Source organism: Brachyistius frenatus, unplaced genomic scaffold (assembly GCF_029030835.1).
Source record: "Brachyistius frenatus isolate BFR_SWC_R1_liver_20210118 unplaced genomic scaffold, ASM2903083v1 Contig_39, whole genome shotgun sequence".
NCBI lineage: Eukaryota > Metazoa > Chordata > Actinopteri > Embiotocidae > Brachyistius > Brachyistius frenatus.
In genome coordinates, this window is record NW_027210638.1 from 1 (window position 1) to 22,607 (window position 22,607).

A 22,607-nucleotide genomic window follows, 5' to 3' on the forward strand; every position below is an offset into this window, starting at 1 on the left:
CAGATCATATCCACATAGATTTAAAAAAAAAAAAAATACACAGGTCACAATTAACACCAAATATGTGCTAAACGGTGTGCTGTGGTAGCCACTTGATCTTAGTTTTGTCGTAGGTTTTCCCTTCATCGCTTTGCTGTTCTATTGCGCATTTGAAGATGTAAAACGCTTCCATCAAATATTCAACGAGAGATCCAAGAAGAAAGAAAAGTCCAGAAGTTTCCTTTCTCTGGAGCCGTGTCCGTGTGCTCTGTTCGTGAGTTATCCCAAAAAGAACGTGATTTCTCTTTTTGGAACAGTCTCCAAGATTTGTTGGAAGACGCCAAAGCTTGATCGAGGACGCGCGGAAGGAGAGGGAAGCCGCCGCTGCAGCGGCAGAGGCTGCAGAGGCCAGTGAACAGATTGTGTTTGAGGAAGACGATGGAAAAGCCCTTCTCAACATCTTCTTCACTTTAAGGAGCTCCAAGACACCTGCACTGTCGCGGACACTCAAAGTTTTCGAGGTATTACAAAACATCAATGGAATTTCTAAAGATTTAATACATTTATAAAGGGTTTATAGCTTGTAATTACTGATTTATTAAATATTTTAGTAATGCTCTACAGATCAGTTTTAAGCCATTACTAAGATCAATTTGGTTAATGTATTGTCAAAAATCCCACTGGACCATGTTTATTTTGACAATTTCAAAATATTGCGATTATAAATGTTGGTAATGAAATTCCCACTTTATAATAAACCATCAATGTTAGTAAGTTAAAATGTCACTTGAAGGGTAATTAGTCAAAGAAACGTTTCACAGCCAGCAACCCCAAAATACGCTTCTATTATTGGATTATAACTCATCTGTAAAGGATTGATAAATTATTTATAAACCATTAATAAACTAATAGCCCATCAAAACCTTTGTAAAAGATAAACAAATTTGAAAGCATATATATCATGTATGGTGCCTTTAAACAACGGATATTGTGAAGTAGGCAAGTGCACCTATTTTGGTGGACAATGATTATTGTTATGGTTGACAATTTTAAGCTATTGTATGACATTTTGCATCTTTTCCTTTGTCATTTGGTCAAAAACCATTTGACCTCCATGTTTATTTTATGCTCAAAGAAACTGTTCCACATTTTAAACTGTCTAGTGTGCATCCAGAATATTCCCCTAAACATCCGACGCTGTGCTTCCTTTAACATGCTTTGAATATCATCCTGTACCGCTGCCAGAGTTGCATTTCAGTGCGTTGACTGTATTTCAGACATTTGAATCTAGAATTCACCACTTGGAGACACGACCATGCCGGAAACTGAAGGACAACCTGAAAGGCTTGGAGTACTTTGTTCGCTGTGAGGTGCACCTCTCAGACGTCAGCACTCTGATCGGCTCCATCAAGAGGAACGCAGAGGATGTTAAAACCACCAAAGAAGTCAAATGTGACACCCTTTAACCTCTTATAAAATCAATTTATATTTTGCAGTAGTAAGCACAAAAACAGCACAGCTGAATTGTTTCCTGTTTCCTGTTTCTAGTTCACTGGTTCCCGAAGAGAATTGTGGATTTGGACAAATGTCATCATCTGGTCACGAAATTTGATCCAGATTTAGATCAAGACCATCCTGTAAGTAATGCCAGTAGCATACGAGATGAGAAATTATCCTCATTACTAGGCTGGTTATGTGGTTGAACCAATATGTCATGACACAGAAAATGTGATCAGTGATTGATATATTTGATTTGAGCAGGGCTACACAGACCCTGCCTACAGACAGAGAAGGAAGATGATTGGCGACATCGCCTTCAGATACAGACAGTAAGATACAGTCTTTTCACTAAGTAATGCACAGACAACCATAAAAAAATAGACATGAATCATAAATTTGATTATTCCTGATAAATGTGTATGTATGTTTGTCCTCAGCGGCCAGTCGATTCCCAGGGTGGAATACACAGAGGAGGAGATTGGCACATGGTAAGGGCTGCTGCATGTTCATTTCAAATGCTGTTCATATTTGGGAAGGCTGAAGACTCGCAGCAACAAGCATGAAATCAAAATTTAAACCAAATATAAATTGTCACTTCTTTTCAAACAAGCTGCTTTCTGTTTCCGTGTCAGAGCACTGTTGTGTTGGTTTCATCTGGTTTCTGACAGTTGCTTATGATTTGCCTTTTGATATTTTGGTAAATTAGTCACAGATGGGGGGCGTTATCAGAGCAATCTAGATGTGGCAGCTTGAGCTTGTCGAATCACAAAATATATCAGTGGATCAGTGGCCCAGAGACAAAGGATTTTATAAGAACAGTTTAAAAGTCAATGCATTTTCCACTGTATCAATAATTCTATTTGAACAGTGCGTGACAAAAGAAAAGTTTTATGTTTCAGCCACATAAAAAGGGAAAGTTTATTTGTAGGAATATGAATCAAAGTACTTTACATAAGACAAAAACTAAAAGAAAGAAAAAATAAATCATAAAAAACATATTAATATAATTTTAAAGATAAAGATAAAAAAAAATGTATATATAAATTTAAATAATACTTAGTGGCAGTGCAATATATAAGTTATATTTTTTTTTCCAAATTAAATTGGACCTTATTCACACTTGTTCAATTGCATCTTACTTATTAATTTCCATCCCTTTTCTATGTCAAGAAAAATGTTTGCATGAACAAATACATTTTTATGATGTTACACCCCATATTAGGCGGGAAGTCTATCTCACCCTGCGGGACCTGTATACCACCCATGCCTGCAACGAATACCTCGAGGCCTTTCGTCTGCTGGAAAAGCATTGTGGGTACAGTCCAGACAACATTCCCCAGTTGGAAGATGTGTCATGCTTCCTCAAAGGTAAAGATGAGATGAGAAACGATGAAAGCACTGAAACCTAAAGATGTTTACCAGAGTTTGATTCTCTCTCTGCATCTCTTCAGAGCGCACTGGGTTTCAGCTGCGTCCCGTGGCAGGTCTGCTCTCAGCCAGAGATTTTCTGGCCAGCTTGGCGTTCCGGGTGTTCCAGTGCACCCAGTACATCCGACACTCCTCCTCCCCCATGCACTCCCCAGAACCGTGAGTATTCCTCCTCCGGCTTAGTTTCTTATATCTAATTCTGCCACATATTTCAGCCAGTGCCATGCAAATCCATGTGTGTGTCAATATCACAATAAAGCTGAGTAAACCTTTAATTTTGCTTTCCTCTCACTCTGTGCAGGTATGTCACTTTGATTAATTCAATTCAATAAAATTGTATTTATATAGCGCCAAATCACAACACAGGTTATTTCATAGCACTTAACACATAAAAGTCCTTGCAGCAGAACTTTACAATATTATACATAGAAACCCAACAATTCAACAATTCCCACATAACATTAGAACATCAATACAATAAATATATGACACAAGCAAAAAGACTAAGCACACAGCATGAAACATCCACTGACAAACAACCAATGCAGGTCATGTAAGAAGTATTCTTTGGAATATTTAAGATTTAATAGTACATAAAGATGTATATTTTTAGTTTTTCTTTATTTAAATAAGCTGATTTGTCAGGAGAAAAAAGGAAAGTGCAGATTTGTGGGGTCAATTTAATGTTTTTTTCACTGCGGCACAGAATTGGTTTTCACTCCGTAACCATTGTTTTGTAATGCGACTAGATTGAATTACCATTTTGTGATCACAAAATCTGTATTTCATTAAATTTATCTGTGTAGTTTTTTTCAATTTGGCTTCAACATGGTCACAGTTGATTTTTTTTTTCTTTTCTCTTTCCCTCTTCAGTGACTGTGTCCATGAGCTGCTGGGCCACGTCCCCATGCTGGCTGATCGTACCTTTGCCCAGTTTTCACAGGTTGTCCTGCAGCCTTATAAATGATCATTTACCCGTGCATGAGCTATTATGTTTTGTCTAAAAATGTTTTGATTGTTTTTTGCAGAACCTTGGTCTGGCGTCACTGGGAGCCTCGGATGAAGATATTGAGAAACTGTCCACAGTAAGACTCTAGTCCTCCAACACCAACAACACATTAGGACTGTACACAAATGATTGAGGTGAAGGGATGGGAATAAACTCATCTTGGACTTTATAAAAAGAAAGACCCTCCCCAAGATTATTTACATTGAGCCCTCTCCATGAACACTCCAACTAACTCAAGTTAGCCTCAATTTCAAGCATAATATGTTCACAATTTCAACATCCTAGATCACAAATTAATGCATTTATCCACTACATCCAATAGTTTTTGTATAGTCCCTCATCTGAAATGTGATATATAAATAATGAACTGATTGTCCACCCCAGTATCCCTTTTTAGAGTCACCCCCTTTCTGTTTTTCCCATCAGCTGTACTGGTTCACAGTCGAGTATGGCTTATGTAAACAGAATGGTGAAGTGAGGGCTTATGGGGCTGGACTGCTCTCCTCTTATGGAGAACTTGTGGTACGTTCCATCATAATCTTTTTCTCAATGCACCGATCGCAGCCAACTGAGCCATCAGCTAACCCTACATCTTTTTTTGTAATGTCCGTCCAGCACTCTTTGTCTGATGAACCAGAGACCAGAGAGTTTGAACCAGAGACTGCAGCATTGCAGCCTTATCAAGACCAGACGTACCAGCCTGTCTACTTTATTTCTGAGAGCTTTTCAGATGCAAAGGAGAAATTCAGGTACTTTCAGACAAACAAATACACAATAACTTAAAAAGACAGAGAGAAATAGGAAATAAAAACAAAAAAGAGAAGGGTTATGTAAGGACAAGGTCAGAGAACAGCCAGCCAACCCCTGAGGCCACAAACCTTTGTAGGTCAGCCACAGCAGCCAGAAGACAGCTGTTACTAATGTAGTCTTTCTTACCAAGGCAAAATGCTGGAGTTTGATTTGGCAAACACATCAAATGTTGCCCTGCAAAACAAGTAGCTTTAGTGAGTGTTTTGACAGTATTCAATCTCGAGTAGAATACAGCACACGACATCCCTGCCGCACCGGATGAGAAAAATATGCATGGGGATGTTTGGAGAAGCGTAGTAAATATGAAACAGAGTACATCATGAATACTATTAGAGATGAATGTGTTTCTTATGCAGTGGAAATTCATGTCTCTGTAAAGTGCATATATGCATAAACAACAAGGTGTTTTTGGTCAGACAAAGGGAAGTTTCTTCGAGCCAAGTGAAATATTTGGGTTTACAACTTCCAGACAGGGCAGTTTCAATGCATACATTCAGGAGGAGCTCGAAGACAACCTGCACCTCTGAGCTCTTCAGGTCACAGTTTTGTGGTTTCTAACCTGTTTGAATTTTTCCCAGGACATATGTAGCTGGCATCAAGCGTCCCTTCTCAGTGAGGTTTGATCCGTACACCAGTAGCATCGAGGTCCTGGACAACCCACTGAAGATCCAAGGAGGCCTGGAAGGTGTGAAGGACGAGCTCAAGGTGTTGGCAGATGCCCTCAGTGTTCTGTCATGATGACGTCCTCGTCTGTGACCATACTGCTGTTGTTTGCTTCCTTCTCCGCTGAGCTCTGCAATGTCCGACATGTTACCACATCGATGTGTTCATCTTTCTGTGCTGTAAGTCCAGTATGACGCTGAGTTGTTTTCTTGTTGTGGCCCCCTGGTTGGCCAACAAAGTTGCGACCATTAAAACCTCATAACACTGCAAAGTTTGGCAAAGTTTCCAAAGATGTTTAATGGCTCGCTGGGTGTGGATGTATTTGTAAAATGATGGGGTTTTACTGACTGGGCCATTCATGATTTTAAAGCAAAACTGTGTTGTTTGAGAAATGTGTCAACAATTGGAACCAAAATCCAAGGGAACTGTGATTAAGAATGTATTAAAAGATAACTCAATGATTTAAGTATTTTAAAAACAAAGAAATATGTTACAGTGGAGATTAAGGTGTATATTTTAATTATTTATTTTATTTAGAAAATATTCTATAACTGCTCTATTAAAGGCTTTATTTTCCAGAAATGTGAATTCAATATATGAGTAATTATATTTGCTGGTTTATTGGGTTTAAGCTGTTTTTGTCTCGCAGTGTATTTTATGCTGTTTTTTGTCTTACAGTGTAGATCCATAGTAAAAAAGACATACTAAAACGTAATAAACTGTTGATTACAAATATTAAAATAATAAAGAATTGCAAATTAACATTTTGCTGTCAAGTTTACATATTTTATCAAATTGTATTCCTTTAATTCAAGAAAAATATATAAATAATAATACTTTTCTGATCCTTTGGTGCCTGACAAGAGAAAATGAAATCGCTAAATTATATGAATCGTTGTTTAACAATAACTGACTATTTAATAGTTTACATTTATCTGCCACAAGAGGGAGCAGTCCAGCCGGTTGTGCCAGATAATAAAATCACAGCATATTTATTGAGTTTATCAATGGAATAAATTTTGTCAAAGCTCTTCTCCTGCCAGCAGCCGAAATGTGCTGTTTTGCAACGTTACTCAATGTTGAAAAAAATACGCTTCTGAAATTTGAATGACAAAACAAATGTGCAGAGACATAGATGGAAACAATATTAAGTGTCATACATACATTAAAATCAGATATATTTTAGCTTTGAAAAATTTGTGTTGCATGATCACCACCCAAATGAATGGTACTGACACCTAAATTAATGGTGCAAGTTCATATTCCCCGAATGGATATACTTTACTGAGTGGTATTTAGGATACCTGAGGAAATATACTGCCTATGAGTATTAACACAACGGAAAAATATTAAATTGTATAAGAAATCAAACTTTCGGGAGCTTGTCCGGACATAACTCCTGCTGGTCAGGTAAGTGGCTGTGAAACAGACCTCGGATCAGCAGTCCAGCACAGAGCAGCTGTTTCAAAAACCGCCAGACAAACAAGCGGAGGTTCTCCAACCGGACCAGTAGGTGTCAGTCTCAGTCTGAAGACGTGCCCAGATTTTTACCTTTTGGTGAAGACACACTTACTTACATAAGGGAACCCTCATACAGTTCCACAAAGAAAAAAGTGAATGTGCTTGCTCATATATAAAATCACATTTTCCAACTCAATGTATGCAACCTTTTGTCTATTGTGAAGCTGCCTGTGCAACATCTGGGCGAGGTTTTACTGGACTCTAAGGAAGGAGTTTACTTGTCATCTATAATGGGTGAGAAATGCTCAGATTTTTTTTTTTTTTTTTTGGTCTTATTCTCTTATATCTATCGTGGATCTCCATCATATGAAGCTACATTTGAAATACACATGAAGTTCCTCACTGAGTCACTGCTGCATCCTCCCTCACTGCATCTGCCCCTGTTTATGCTCCCCTCTGGTCGGATAACCTTAGTATCCACTCCATTGTCAGACACCTTTGACCCCAGTGACTACATCTACACCTGAGTCAGAGGAAAGCCGCAGACATTGGCCACACTGATTCCACTGGATGTTAATCTTAATTACAGCAGGGCGGAGACATTGACATTTTTCTTGGAGTCGAAGGAATTACGTCTATTCTTGTTCAGTCTGCGTCCCGTGTGTAAACATTGTGATTGTAGGTTACAGTGCGTAAACGTGGAAAATGCCTATGGAAGTGTTCCATATTTTGGTGACTCTCACCCTCTCGTTCTCTTCTTGCCTTTTCTCCCTTTAAGCACTTTTCCATAAAACGTCTCTGGGCCATTTTTTTTTTTTTTTTTTTTTTTTTTATCAGACGTGAAGAGGAGGAGCGAGGGGGTGGGGTGGGTGTAAGGGGCGTGTTTTGGTATATAATACTTCTCACTGAGAACTTTTGCCTGTCGCCTGGTCCCTGGGACAGCCTTTCACTCACAACCTCTATAGTCTCACCAACTGGGAAACTAACTCACCTGCAATCTCTCCAACCAAATAACTTCCAACATTTTGACTACTGCCACCTGACATGGAAACCCAGCAAAGACACGGACACCACTCACTTTGCCACACCTGCCGGAGAACGGAGAACAGCAGAATGAAGGTAACCAGAAGGAGCAAATACTTTTATACTGTCCGGTTGAGCTGTGCGCGTAATGCCAGACCTCTGGCAGAGTTCTAGCGATGTGTGCTTGGCTTTATAAGTGCGAAAACAGCCTCGGGTTCAGTAGATGCATTGCCCGCATCAGTTTTGTGCAGTGTGGGCAACCGGACATCTCGTAATGTGCATACAGCAGAGAAAGTTGAAGATGCATTCATGACATGGAGAGCGCTGGGAGCTTTGCGCTTGAAGCTTGGAGGAATTTGTGGTAGGATAGAAGAAAAAGGAGATGGGAGGCATTTTTAATCATATTTTGTCTGGATGGTGCGCCGTTCGCTGGACGCGGAGCAAACAGCTGGTCTTTTTTGCCGGCAGATAGGGGGCGGTAGGTCCGAGGGTCAGTGAGCTCACTCCAGGGTGAGCAAGGGGAAAATATATGCTGAGTCTGGTTTTTCGGATAGTTAACTATCGAGCAGCCGGCTTTGCAACTTCTGGAGAGTTGTGTAAGAGTGTGAAAGCGAGAGATACCGTCGACTTTTTCCTCCAGAATAAGCACTTCTCTCAGGTGCGACACACATGGCAGCAGCTGATAATAGCCAGGGGGAATCTGCACATTTGGCATTATATATTTTAAGCAAAATACTTTTTCTGAGTTAGTAGGTCAATACATAGAACATAATTTGATTGTACGTTTTGTACAAGTGTGCGTATTATTAGGATCATGCCTTTTTGTGGAAACATCTGGCTGTCATCTCAGTTTTATTATTGCATTTTATATTCTACCTCTTAATACATTTTGTAGTTGCGTTTTGTGATCTCATGCTTTATTTTGCAACGTGTGTTTTTGTCTGCAGATCAAGAAGATGTCTTCGACCAGCCGTGCGCTGCTGTTCGCGCTGACCCTGACGCTCTACGCTGTGGAAATGGCCTCGGCAGAGACGCTGTGTGGGGGAGAATTGGTGGATGCGCTGCAGTTTGTCTGTGAAGACAGAGGCTTCTATTTCAGTAGGTTTCAGACCGTCACAAGTTTTCACAATGAGCGGCATAAATGTTGATTCGGCCTTTTTTATTTCCCTCTGTTGAATCTCTGTTGTTCGTTCGCACACATCTGTTTGGATAGCTGAGACTGTCTGTGGCTGTGTGGTATGCGTGTTTGCTATTTTTCTTTCTCACGCACTCACACTCTCACACGCACACATACACACACAGACAGAGAGACGGAAGGAGAGAGAGAGAGAGAGAGAGAGAGAGGGAGATTATAGCCAGCTGTGTGTCTCAAGACCTCGTCCAGGCTGCTCTGCTGAGTCTGCTTACAGCCCATACCTCTCATTGCATATGAAAGGCTGAGGCGAAGGCACACAGGACTCAGGGACACAATGGGCCACTTGTTTACCAGTAAAGTAATAGCACCCCAAGAGGCATACCAGTCACCTCAGCACCAGTGTTCCCAGGCCAGGAGACCACACTGATGAGCCGGGTGGGGGGTGCTGATGTCAGGCTGAGAGGAAAGATCATTAACATCAATTCTGATCATTGCTTCCATTGTAGTGATGATGGCATAGCTGTAAAAGCTGGAGCTGGTAATCCTCGACTGGATAAGCTTCTGTTTGCATAGTCTGCGGTGTTTGTGATATACATAACTTCACCTTCTTCTGATAATTCAGATCGTTCAGAAAAGGTATTAGCTGCGTCCCACCCACTGCTTTTCGCCTTGAACAGACCAGCAGTTTCTTTGTGTGCTGCTTGCCACAGAAGTTTTTTCTCCAATCGGAAAGATCATTATCCAATTTGGGCCAACATAGATGTGCTTCCCTTCCCCTCCCTCCCTCTTTGCCTTCTCCTCCCCCCCTGGATCGCCCTCTCTTTCTCTCTCATGTTCCTCTTCCCGCAATCAAATCTAGCCATACCTCTCATGAGATTTCTCCAACATTGTGTGGGTCGCAGGACTTCAAACAAGGCCTTTATTGATCGCGGATAATGTTCCCCTCTGCAACATGCTAACCATCCATCCCCTCACCTTATTCTTTTGCACCTTTTTCTCTCATGTCTTTACACTCTTGCTCTTTTGTTATGCATTCTTCCCCTCTGTTTTGACCCTCTTGCTCTATCTCTCTCTGTGCACTGATCCCCTTTCTCCTGTTTTCTCTACCTCTCTGCCCCTCCTCTCCAACATCCCTCCTCAGCCTCTTTATCTCTGCTGACTTGACAAAGGACAAGGTCACAGAAGAGTTTCCATTTTATGTATTTGCTCACCCTAAGGTCTGTCTGAGAGCTTAGCCGTCTCTTTTGGTCTCTACAGCACAGGGTGTTTACTTGTGTATTCACTCATTTAAAGACTTCCAGATAGCCCTAATCAGATTACCCTCTACAAACAAAAAGATTTGTTGCAGTTGGTCATAGATTTCCTTTTATCCTCTTTGCGCCAAGGGCTGCTATGATTGTCGAAGTAATCCTGCAAAAACAAACCTAGATTCATTACTGATGCCAGTGTTGTGTTTTCAGGCCTTAACCTCACCCTCCTCATTGCCTGTCTTCATTGCTTGCTGTGTTTCTCCTCAGGTAGGCCAACCAGCAGGGGTAACAACCGGCGCACCCAGAACCGTGGGATCGTAGAGGAGTGTTGTTTCCGTAGCTGTGACCTCAACCTGCTGGAGCAGTACTGTGCCAAACCCGCCAAGTCCGAAAGGGACGTGTCGGCCACCTCTTTACAGGTCATACCCGTGATGCCCGCACTAAAACCGGTACGTCTGAGCAACAACAACAACACACCAGTATGGGAAACAATGCTAATCCTGGTCTCTTATCTGTCCTGCCATCTACTGCGCACCTCATTCACCCCTATGTCACTGACACTAAGTACAGACTGATACCCACGCGAAGACAGGTTTATCTTGTTAAATGGTCAATGGTAAGCAGTTACCTGCCATGCAAAGTGCTGACCGTCGTGGAAAACAGCAAGACCGTCACAGCACACTGCATTAAGGAAACAGCAGAGTCATAGTTGCAGACTTAAGTGCGTTTGTCTGTGAGAGAGTATGAGAGATGGTGGAGACCATTGGTCTGTAACAAAACAGTGTGTTCTGAGTGTGATTATTAGTCACAGAACAGCGAGCTCTCTAAATGAATTGCCGGTCAAAAACACCCCCACCTGGCCTGCAGAGCTTCTCTGAAATATATCTTAAACATGGGAGGGGGATTGTCAAAGCATTTCAGATCTTTTCATTGCAGTCACAAGACTGAGTTATGGCTGCTTTCCAAACCTCTTAAAAACCCTTAAAAACTTTTTTCAGAAAAGCCTAGAAAGATGTTTCAAATGTTTTTTCTTTGACTTGTCAGAAAATCTGTGTTGGTGACGTGACGTGGCTAGAGATTTAAATAAAAAGAATTAAATGTTGTAAATGTCAAGAGGAATGTAATGGACTTTTTGTCTGAAACGTAAAAAAAACAGGCTGCAGGGGAATTAGTTTGGACATGTCCCTCGTTTGTCTTGGTAGCGAGAGTTGATGGGTACAGCTTGCTCTGAGGGCCAGCTGTTCTTTGGCTATTGAGAAGGCTTGGAGTGAATGAAGGGGGATAAACACTCTTCAAGTGGCAGGACCAAAACAAGCCATTCATATGGAGCACTGGCTACTCACGCATAAATTCTGGTTTCGCTGCCACCACTCCCACTTTGTCTCAATCTCTGGTGCTCAGGACAACACTTTGCTGTTTACAAGAGCCTGCTGTGTAAGAACAGAAGTTTAGAAATGACAATGTGTTCATGTGTTGTTTCATTCGATCTTATGTTACGCAGTTCATTGGCTGAATGACGACTTGCTGCTCATACGTATATGAGTGACCGCCCTTCCCTTTGACTGTATGTTAAAGAGGCTGAATTAAGCACTTGTTGATGGCTTCTCTCAGTCAAGGAAACCAAAACAAGGGCAAGTCAGAGGCAGGGCGAGTCTGTTATGACGTTCAGTACTATAAGAATGACATTTGATTTCCATTTTGCTGGCCTGACAATGACTGAATGTTTTCATAAAATAAACAAGGCTTTCCTCCATTATAATAAGAACTTGTACCGTATCTTATCACCCCTAATGAACTGACTCACTCTTTTCCCTTTTTTCCTCTATTTTCTCCTGCACGCCACAATAGGAAGTCCCAAGGAAGCCGCATGTGACCGTTAAGTATTCCAAATACGAGGTGTGGCAGAGGAAGGCGGCCCAGCGGCTCCGGAGGGGTGTCCCTGCCATCCTGAAGGCCAAAAAGTCTCAGAGGCAGGCGGAGAAGATTAAAGCCCAGGAGCAGTCGATCTTCCACAGGCCCCTCATCAGCCTGCCCAGCAAACTGCCTCCCGTGTTGCTCACCACGGACAACTTTGTCAACCACAAATGAGCCCGCTGCCAGCCCTTTGCACAGACAAGAGTTTTGAGGGTGAAAAAAAAGACGAGGGGATTATAGCTTTGTCTCTGACGTCATTTCTGTGGCAGTCCTCTTTGACCTCCCCTGCCCTGTCCGAGCCCACCAATCCCTCCCCCTCGCTCTCCTCCACTACGTCTTGAACCCCTGGCCCTTTTTCTAACGCCCCCCTCAACCCCCACCCGACCACCCTCCTCCGGCACACAAACATGCCTTCACATTCTTCCTGTCTGAACTCTTTCGCTCCCTCTCTCTTTCAGTCACTGATACAAAAGGCACAAATACAAATGTTGAACAAAAAGTTAACAATTCGGCTGAATGCAATTCAGGTGGATCCTTAAGCAAAAGAGAAAGGGGAAGTGAGAAAAGAAGATGAAAGAGATCGGTGGTTTGCAAGTGTCAAGAGGACACCTAGCGGAATGTTTTTTGTCCTTGTGGAAGACAACTGAAAGTGAAGAGCAGCTTGCATGAAAGAATCCATTCCACATCATTTTTCCTGAGGCAAAAAGAAAATCTCTGTTAGTTCTTTTCCTTATTAGTTTGCACCTCTACCTATAAAGGGACTTCCACACTGTAAGGAATTATTTTGTAAAATTAGATTCCTGTTCCAGCACCTTTTGATCACAAACAAAAAGCAGAAAAGAGTCTGCAAAATTGCACATTGCCACGGATTACGTCAAAGTAAAGAAAAAATGGCACTATTTTTTTATGAACAATGAACGTGTAGCTTAAAAAAATGTCATGGTGCTAGCTTTGGGAATGGACTCAAAGAAGAGGTCGAAAAGCACGTTTTTTTTTTTCTTTGAATGAATTTTAAAACTTTCCGTTTTAAGGAAAGTGTGACTTTTAAAAAAGGAAAATAAAGGATATGGGGGAGCTCCTGGCAGTGGCAATGTCAAGAGGGAAGAGTCACTGAGGAAAAACATGGGCTGTGTTGGCGAGTGCTAGCGGCTGCTCATTTCTAGTTTGCCAGCATAAGCGGCAAAAGGGGGGACCTGAGATCTAGTCCCTGTTCCTCCTGTCCCTCGGAGGCTGCCGGACACATGGAGCAGTGTGGGGACACATATTGGACACCGTGGACCGCCTGGATTGGGACAGTACTATAGTTCTGGGACAGTACTCCCTGTTTGCCATGGCTTTGCAGACTGCTTTGACATGAAGTAACATGGCATGGACAAAGAACGAGTGGGATAATGATGATTATATTTTATTTTGTCTTTTTTCATATCAATGTTTCAATGAAAAAAAAAAAAAGGAAAACCCTGTCAGTTTCTGGTACCGTGACATTCCTGTTTTTCCAAGTTAGGCATTTTTTTTTTGTTTTCATGGTTATTGTTATGATGTTATTTTGCAGTTTTTAAAGAAAGGCACAAAATTTCAATTCAAAGGGAAAAAAACAGCAATAATGTCAACTAACATTTTATTTTTATTGTATATCAGTAGTATTCACATGCTTTTGCCTGAAAACAAATACTTGAAAATATATATATACACGTCTATATATATATATATCTATGTATAGATATATATAGAGATATATATAGATATATAGATATATAATTAGTTTCCAGGGACGTTGTGTTATTTTCCTTTAGTCTGAGCTGTATCTTGCGTAATGAGCCGCCAAGCTTTTTTGTTTATTTGTTGAAATACAAATAAGGGCACTGTATAAAGGCATTATTTATTTTGTTATGAAATATATTTGAAAAATTGGTCCAAATAATATACGTAGCACTGATGCTCAACTGACGGATTTATTTTTTATGATCTCTGTTTTCCAATTGGAGTTGTAAGGCTTTTTTGTAGATGCTTTGTACCAAAAATAATGTCTTTTTTTTTCCTTTTTTCATTTGCCATAGTTACTTTAAATTAATATTTTAACAGCAGCATAGCCTGGATTGCTTAGGCTTGTTATGTCACAGAAATAGGCACATACTCTGAATACGTTGGTCTGCATGGATTTCCAGAAGCCTGTCAGGGTTGTCTGAGAAAAGGATAGCATCAGTGAGTGACTTTTTCATTATTGGAAAAATAACTGTTCAACATTGATTGTACTCAAACCCACTATGTTTTTGAAGCCACTTTAGTATTGATGGCGGGGAGAATGATCAGTCCTTCATTAAATCATGTCTTTGTAATTGTGCATGGTGTCCTATGATCTTCTACGGAGCATCTCGTGTGCCAGTGCCATTGATGCTGTTGTGTGTTGGTTGGGTCATGAGGCCATAAATGCCCGCTTAGCTGTAGATTTAGGGTTTAGCTTTCATTTGACCTAACCAGGTCATCATATTGATGCCCTAATTGGAGGTAATGATGTCACTATAATGCTAGCAACCATCAAAGGTCACCAAAAGGTCATTGTCTGTCAAACAGAGATCTATCTATCTATCTATCTATCTATCTATCTATCTATCTATCTATCTATCTATCTATCTATCTATCTATCTATCTATCTATCTATCTATCTATCTATCTATCTATCCTACCTACCTACCTACCTACCTACCTACCTACCTACCTACCTACCTACCTACCTACCTTCCTACCTATCTACCTACCTACCTACCTACCTACCTACCTACCTACCTACCTACCTACCTACCTACCTACCTACCTACCTACCTACCTACCTACCTACCTACCTACCTACCTACCTATCTATCTATGTCTCTGTTTGTGAAACACAATGTTCTTGGTCTTATGCATCATCAGTATGTTTCTGTATTCGCATGGCATGTGTGTTTGGGGGTGGCATTCTCCCCTCGCAATCTTCCAATAATGCATCCATTATGCATTCGATGAAGGGCTATCACGCTGAACCATTTCTGAAGCACTCAGGAAAAAAAAAAGATCTGTGCTCTCCGAGGGAGAAGTGGAGTAGTTGCTGAGTTCAAGTGATAACCTTGTTGTGGAAGGGCAGCTGAGGTTGTTACCCATACCTGGTCACAATGATACAGTTCTCTGTGACAAACCACTGAAGCCCATGTCAGAAACAAGGTCATTCTGTGCCACATTATAGTTTCCTCCTCTATTGTGTCATGCATCATCCCATGAAATGGAGACTTAATGGATACTCACCATACTGCGGTGAAGAGTCAAGAGAATACATTATATCTTTTTTCTGTCAGAGAGATCTCAATTATCAAGGCTGCATCTTGTCTCTAATTATATTCTACTTCAGTTGTGCAACAAAGCAGGCAGTGCAATTATTATTATTATATTATTAATATTATTATTATATTTTATATTTTATTTTATATTTTCCTGCTAGGACTGCATTCATTCACTATTGTAATGTTCAAACAGGCTACTCTAGTGTTCTTATGAATGGCGTGAAAGACAACCACTTCTTTTCGCTGAATATGAAGAGATATCTTGCCGAGCAACGGCAACTTTGTCTGTGTCAGTAGCTCACTCAGCCTGTGTGTATTTTATTGATTTAACCTCTGCACGCTAGAACGTCCGAAATGCACAATTCATGTACTTTCATTTTTAATATCAATAAAAAACATTTTATCAAACATACAAAGTCTAAAAGATGTACTGCTTTGTTCGGTGGATTTGCCAGTCTTGGATGTGGGCTCACAATTTCCTCCGTGTGTTGAGCTTGAGGGCCATTTTCGAAATCTTTTTATATCAATTAAACCTCATGTACCCTGTAAATTATTTATTACATCTTGAGTCCTTGCAAAGAATCTCCAGTTGCTTTTAGCACCCTCTCTCTTCCTCTCACCCACCAGCCCCCTTTCCCCCCTCTCTTCTTGCTCTCTCTCAGTCTGCCTGCCTCTACTGCTGTCCTTCTGTCTCTGTCTGTCTGCTCTGTGATAGGGCACAGTGTGCCAAAGTGGAAATCAGCTCTCTCAGAGTGACAAGCTGGCTGGTCGCAACTCCTCAGTCCTTCCTCTTGTGCATGCCACACTAAAACCTGACCTGTTCTCGCTGCCTCTGACACACCCTTCCGTACATCCATCCCTCCATCCTCCGGTGGCTTATTAACTACTGGAGCAAGCTCCACTTCAGTGGCTTAGTTTAGTAACCGACATGTCTCAAATTATCACATGCATGTTCTGAAAATGGCACAACCTTTCATTGTTGACATGCATGCACATACCCACACATGAGATGTCTGTTACCGGGCAGGTTTACAGCATAGTATCTTTGTTCCCAGAAGGGAACAGTTTGGGGCACCGGGGTTATCTTGGTTCAGCAGAGTTTACTGTAGCTATTAGTAATGTTTTAGGCTGGCATCAAAGACTTTGAACTTTACAGCCAGAAGTGAAGAAATCTTTTTTCTTTGGCTTTAGTGCAAAGTTTTGTCTTAACAGTGATGAGATGCACATGTGTTGCTTCTGGCAAAGTGGAGAAGCTGGTCGGCTATCGTCGTAGAGGAGCTCATGTTCTGTGTTTTATAGTCATAAATCGCTCTATTAAATCACCTTTGCCTGTCTCATGAAACCTTATTGCCCTACAAAGGAGTCCATTCCCCAGCAGAAAGAGGGAAAAACACTGAAAGTGTACGTTGTCAAAAATAGTTTGTTTCTGAAGGGTGGCTAGAGGCTGTACAAGTCCACACACAGCATGCACATCCTGAACGTGCACGTAAACACGTGAATTTTTTTCACATACTTTCACCTCTGACTCACTTCACTTAATTGATCAATTTATTATTAGTGTAATGTTCTTTATGCATCATCCCCAGAAAAATGCTTTACTCTTACTGACACAATCAGTGAGAGTGACACTTAATACACTCTCACACAGTGACTGTGTGTGTGCACACTCTGGGACTGAAACTGTTCTGTGCAGGTGTTTATACAAAGTATGACTGAACAACTTGGAGATGAGATCAGGCACTCTCTGGTCCTCAGGGCTCATCATGTCACTGCAATGCCTGGCAGGGCAGCGTCTGGCACAACATAAGTCAACTAAAACAAGACAAATCAGGCCAAAGTATCGAGATCATTAACAGTGATAGCGCAATGGTTTGGCGCAGTCTAGAGAGTACGATTTGAGTATAGACAGATCAAAGGAAATTGCATTCTCATTTACTGTGGAATTACAGAGTGTTTATGACTTTGTAATGCAAAAACGTGAACAGAACTTAATATGTGGAAGAGTACACGTTTTTTTCTTCTATCCAAAGTATGCATGTAATTTTGGTGCGTGCATTTTTAACTTGTTGCCAAATTTGAAAGGACCTCTGCATCTAAATTTGGAGCCTGGACATAAAATCACTATAAAATTATCCTAAATAAGTAAACAATAGAAAGAGCACAAAAAATGCCACCTCAACCTAAAGTGGAGGAGCCAAATAAACCATAAACCCAAACCCATGCATACATCCCCATCAGAGAGGCCTCCTGAACTGTGGAGCGGAGTGTAGATGTGGGTGGCACAACTCTCCCAGGCCTGACATTGGAAACTGCCAAAGAGCACACTAGAGTTAGTTGTGGTTGGCCGGATGCACGGGATGCATGTAAGGCCAGGCCAACTATTGAGGCACAGGGTTTGGCAAGCCCAGACCATCACAGCCCAGCGTGGCCACACAGGCCAATTAAGACAGGCCTTCTCCTCTCCTTTCTTCTCCTCTCCTCCTCTGTCTATCTCTCATCTCTACCTCTCTCTTTATCTCTCACTTTCTCCCTTGTACTCCCTCTCTCTTTCTCTCAATCCTCACAAAGCGTGCTCACACATTCCTCTTTTCCCACTTTGCCTCTCTAATTGCTGTGGACTGAAAAGGGGATAGAGTGAAGGCAATGAGATTGAGAGAAAGAGACAGTGAGAGGGAGAATTAGAGGGAAAAGGGGTCATACCACAGAACCTCTATGGCCAGGACAAACTGTACTGGCCCCCTGGAATAGTCAAAACTCCTGTGTGTGGTGTGTACGGGCTCGAGCGTCCAATGCTCTCTCTCTCTCTCTCTCTCTCTCGTTAATTACACAGAAACATAACCGTTTGGCTAATTTTCCCCCAAAGAGCTTAAGTTCATAATGTGAAATATAATTCAATCTACATCCTTGCATGGGCTCTGAGGTGGTTACAGCAGAGCCAGAGTATAAAGAGGGGATTGTGTTTCTTCAGCGCCCCACAAAACTACCTAATTGTTGATTCCTAATCAACCAGGAGCTGCGGTGAGGCGTTTCCTAATTATGTAACCGTAGATTCTGAAATATTAACAATGAAGTGGAAGTTTTAGTGGATTTTCTACAAAGAAAAACTGTGTGAGGAGAAGAGAAGAAGGTCAGGACTACTGAATCTTCTTCCTGAATCAACTATGTGTGTTCATGTTGTTTACATCGCTCAAGTTGTCATAATCATAGGTCTTTTCTTATTTTCAACAAATTTACGTGTAAAATAAAACATCTGAATTCAATTGTGTGATAATGAGGCAAAAACAAACTACTTAGGCACGCAAAAACAACTTCACAATGTCAGTGTTTGTCTTTGGTCAGTGTCTGATCATGTCTTAAAAAGCAGGAGAAGGATACACGCAGCCCACTCATTCTCTATATATAGAGGGCTTCGGATGCTACACTTGTAAAGTTTTGCAATTTTGAGGCTTTTGGTGTCTTTGTCAACACACACCGAAAGGTCAGAGATGTCAGAAACAGCAGGGCAATGTGGATGTGACAAAGCCCTTCGGGTAGCCTGAATTCTGGAGGGCCTGAACATGGGAAATGAAGTAGTTAAGCCATACAAAATCATAACAAAGGGGGAAGTGGTTTCCACTGTGGTCACTGGGTCATGGCATGACAATTTCCTCTTACTGGAAAACAAGGGGGTCGCAGCTTTACACCAAAATATACTCTGTGTGTGGTGCAGAGACTGTCTGGGCTGTACTTATTCACAGGGGTCAAATGTTACACTCTGTGGCCTCTCACTTTTAAGATTTAACACTATGCACATTTTCAAACAAACAAAATCCGTCCACACGATCTGTAGTTTTCAACAGGGAGTATCATCACTTTTGACAGTTTTTAAATATTCATGGACTTGTTTAAGGCAAAATTTAATTGGAGGTGTTGCAGGAAGAGTGAAGTGGGTGGCAGTAAATGTTTTAAAAGCAAAATGCTGCACTTAATTAAACAAGGAGGTCAGCATCTTGTAACGTTTAAGGTTTCTGAGTTTCTAACTTTAACATTATCCAGGTGGGTCCTTACTTCACTCTCTCAGGGCATTCATCATTGTTGCACGTCAGTGTCACTATGTGGGGGTCACCAGGGCACTACCTGGGAATATACACACACCACACACACAAATACACGTGCACACACCGGCAATGCCTTCCTGCCATGATCCATTAGGCACATTAGTGGGAAGACAGTGATGGGTGCAAAACTGTGGCAGATAAACGAACCCTGCTGGATGCATTTTAGTCTTAATGCTAAACTACAAAGAAGTGCAACTTTTAAACCAAAGGCAGACAATCAGTGATGCTGGCACTTGTTGTGGCAGTAGAGGCGCAATAAAGCAGGCTGCACAATAACCAGGGACACTCCCCTCTATGTTTGAACAACATATAATTACAGATCAGGATAGGAGAGCCCATTCTGAGGGGAAAATAGCAATCTCTCTTAATTACAAGGCAGGCCATGATCCATACCTATCCCTCACTTCAAATAACTCTTTTAGATGACTCTCTGTTGGAGTGGCTGGCAATATTATTTCTGTTCAGGTAGAGATAAACAACACAAGTCCTAAAAGGGTTACCAGATAAACTGAACTCTATAGACCGACAACGGTAAATTCAGCTGGAAAAAAAACACATTTGTAGTTTCTGAAAGTTTTTAAGTCTTACTAAAAATACAGAAAAATTGAATGATGCCGATTCAATAGAAAAGTAAAAAAAAAAAAAAAAAAAAAAAAAACCACAAATAGCAATGAAACAAACTTCTCTTCTGCATGTTTTTTTTACTTCCATTTTTATAAACCATTCACAGATCCCTGTGGATGTTATTATGTGCTTTTGAATGACAAGTGTTGAGTTGGACTTTTGTGCAACACTTGAGTGCGTTCCAGCATGTGTGTCCAGCTGTCATGCTCTCACACACATAAACAGGCTCCAGTCTCAAGTCCCCAGTGAACAGTGTCAGCATACAGCTATGGTGGAGGTTCCTCTCTCTGGCCAGATGAGCATTTTAGTTATCTTCCCCACATAAACAAGATAAGCTCCATTTCTTTGGCCCTCACCAAGGCCCAGAGGTTAGAGAGTTTGTTCCTCCTATTGCTCTCTTTCTCTTCCTCTCCTTGACCTTTTTTTGTGCAACTTCTGTTTTTTGGTGTTGTACGGGTTTCTGCAGAAATCGTGTGCAAAATCTCCTCACTCATGAAATAATTAATATCTGATCATTTATTTACATAAAGCCCCAGTAAATTCATTTGAATTTTTTTTTCCATAATTGCAAATCAGTTTATCCTGGAAAAACAACTACCTTTTCTAAGAATGACAGACATTTCAGATGTGGTCATAGCCCACGCACCAAAGACGCACAAACACACATACTCAACAACAACATGGCAGAAGAGCAAAAATATTTGTGAGGAAATTGCTCGAGAAGGACATTGCAACTGTGCCATTTGGCTGCCCTAAACCATTGTCTACTGAGACTTGCCATGAAAGCTGGCAGCAGTTGTTTGTGTCTGCTGTGCCATCGTTGAGCCCAAAACTGTCAATTTCATTCTCATGCTTCAGTAACGTGGATGGGAAGACATCCAGAAATGCCACAACAGGAAGACTATGTATATACATATGTGTGTCTGTATGCGTATGTTTGTGTGGACTTTTATGCGGCAGTGTCAAGTGACGGCAACGTTTTCTGTGTGAAAACCCACACATACACGGGCAAACATAAACAAACAAACAGGCATACATAAACACACATGACAGCAAACATGGATACATAAACATATGCATGCACATTTACACATGTTAAAATGTGAACACATGCACGCACTTATACCCACACATACATACATACACACTCATGCATTTGTGTTCATGGAGCCCTGCTAATGATGGGTGGCAGTTTGATGTTTGTGTGTGTTCCAAAAGAATTGGCATTACTACTTGGGCCAAATCAGCAGCCAACAGCAGCAGGCTATTAACAAAACTGTTTCTTTGTTTGCTTTTTTCCTGTTTTTTTTTTTCCCTTTTTTTCTTGAGAGGCGCCAAGCAATTAATGGTCTGCCTATGGGAGACCAGTAAACTGTGGCAAACTCGAGAACATATGCACAATAATACAAGGCGTGGTGGAAGAAGAGATCATATTATGACAAGCATACATTTATAATTCTGATCTATATTACAGGGTAAATCAAAATGAAGACCATGTTCTGTGTCCAGCTGACATCCAAATGGACTCGCCACACTTAAGACTATCCTGTTACCAAAGTCAAAACCTGCAGGAACATACAGGGATGGAAAACTGTGGTGGGAGATAAAATCACTATGTTGGAAAAATATCCTCCAACACATGATAGAAAGAGAGACAATTTACAAACAGTTTTCTACTTCTTCTTCAGCCTGGTCTTACTTAATCAGCCGTATGATATCAATCTTAATTGTGCAATTAGGATTGCACTCACAAGGTTTTCAAGAAAGTCTAATAAAATAAGATCACATGACGGAGAGGGAGAAAAACATGGCTCGTTCATGGCCGCAAGGTGGTAAAACTACAGCACTCAAATGTAAACAACTTCTGATGAGTAGCTTTTATCTGCTGTTATATTGGACCATTTTAACAAAGGTGATAAGCAGCACAGATATGAAGGGCAGGGCAGAAAAAGGGAAAAATATAATGAACATTTGCATTAAGTGCTTAAGATCTAAACATCTTGTTAATTACTTTTCTCACTTGAATGAATGAATGAATGAATGAATAGTGTTGTTCTCAAGCTGAATAAGTCATTGCCACTGATACCAGGTTTTTTTTCTATAGTTTACACGTGCTGTAAATTTAAGTTATTCTGAAAAAGAGTGTCTCCAATTTGACTATAAAAATAAATACTATATGAAACAAGCAGGTCAAACTGTAATTTGAATAGGATTTACATCATTTCTATATTTGGAGCGTTCTGTATTTGACATATGTAAAAAAAAAAAAAAAAAAAAAAGAGAATCAAAGACGGTCCACATCGCATTATTTAGTGCTGAGTATTAATGGCACGCTGCCAGTGACCTCACAGGACACCGGTCCATGGTTCAGTATCTACACCTGCTCTATCTAATAGTACAAAA

At 40.9% G+C, this 22,607-nt stretch overlaps 2 protein-coding genes across 3 annotated transcripts; both read left to right on the forward strand.

Moving 5' to 3' along the window:
* The first annotated feature begins 1,533 nt into the window (after window positions 1-1,533).
* Window positions 1,534-6,139, forward strand: th (tyrosine hydroxylase). Of its 2 annotated transcripts, none has more exons than XM_069701849.1 (10): window positions 1,534-1,616; window positions 1,741-1,808; window positions 1,917-1,967; window positions 2,702-2,847; window positions 2,931-3,066; window positions 3,781-3,850; window positions 3,936-3,992; window positions 4,343-4,438; window positions 4,532-4,665; window positions 5,305-6,139. In XM_069701849.1, exons 2-10 carry the CDS (start codon window positions 1,777-1,779, stop codon window positions 5,462-5,464), a joined length of 882 nt encoding a protein of 293 aa, XP_069557950.1. In that variant the 5' UTR covers window positions 1,534-1,616; window positions 1,741-1,776; the 3' UTR covers window positions 5,465-6,139. The 2 variants fall into 2 exon arrangements, with proteins under 2 accessions (XP_069557950.1, XP_069557952.1); XM_069701851.1 differs by having other exon boundaries at window positions 5,316-5,439.
* A 1,645-nt stretch (window positions 6,140-7,784) lies between these two features.
* On the forward strand, window positions 7,785-14,513 carry igf2b (insulin-like growth factor 2b). Its single transcript, XM_069701852.1, has 4 exons — window positions 7,785-7,969; window positions 8,821-8,971; window positions 10,526-10,707; window positions 12,107-14,513. Exons 1-4 carry the CDS (start codon window positions 7,895-7,897, stop codon window positions 12,344-12,346), a joined length of 648 nt encoding a protein of 215 aa, XP_069557953.1. The 5' UTR covers window positions 7,785-7,894; the 3' UTR covers window positions 12,347-14,513.
* The last annotated feature ends 8,094 nt before the right edge of the window (window positions 14,514-22,607 follow it).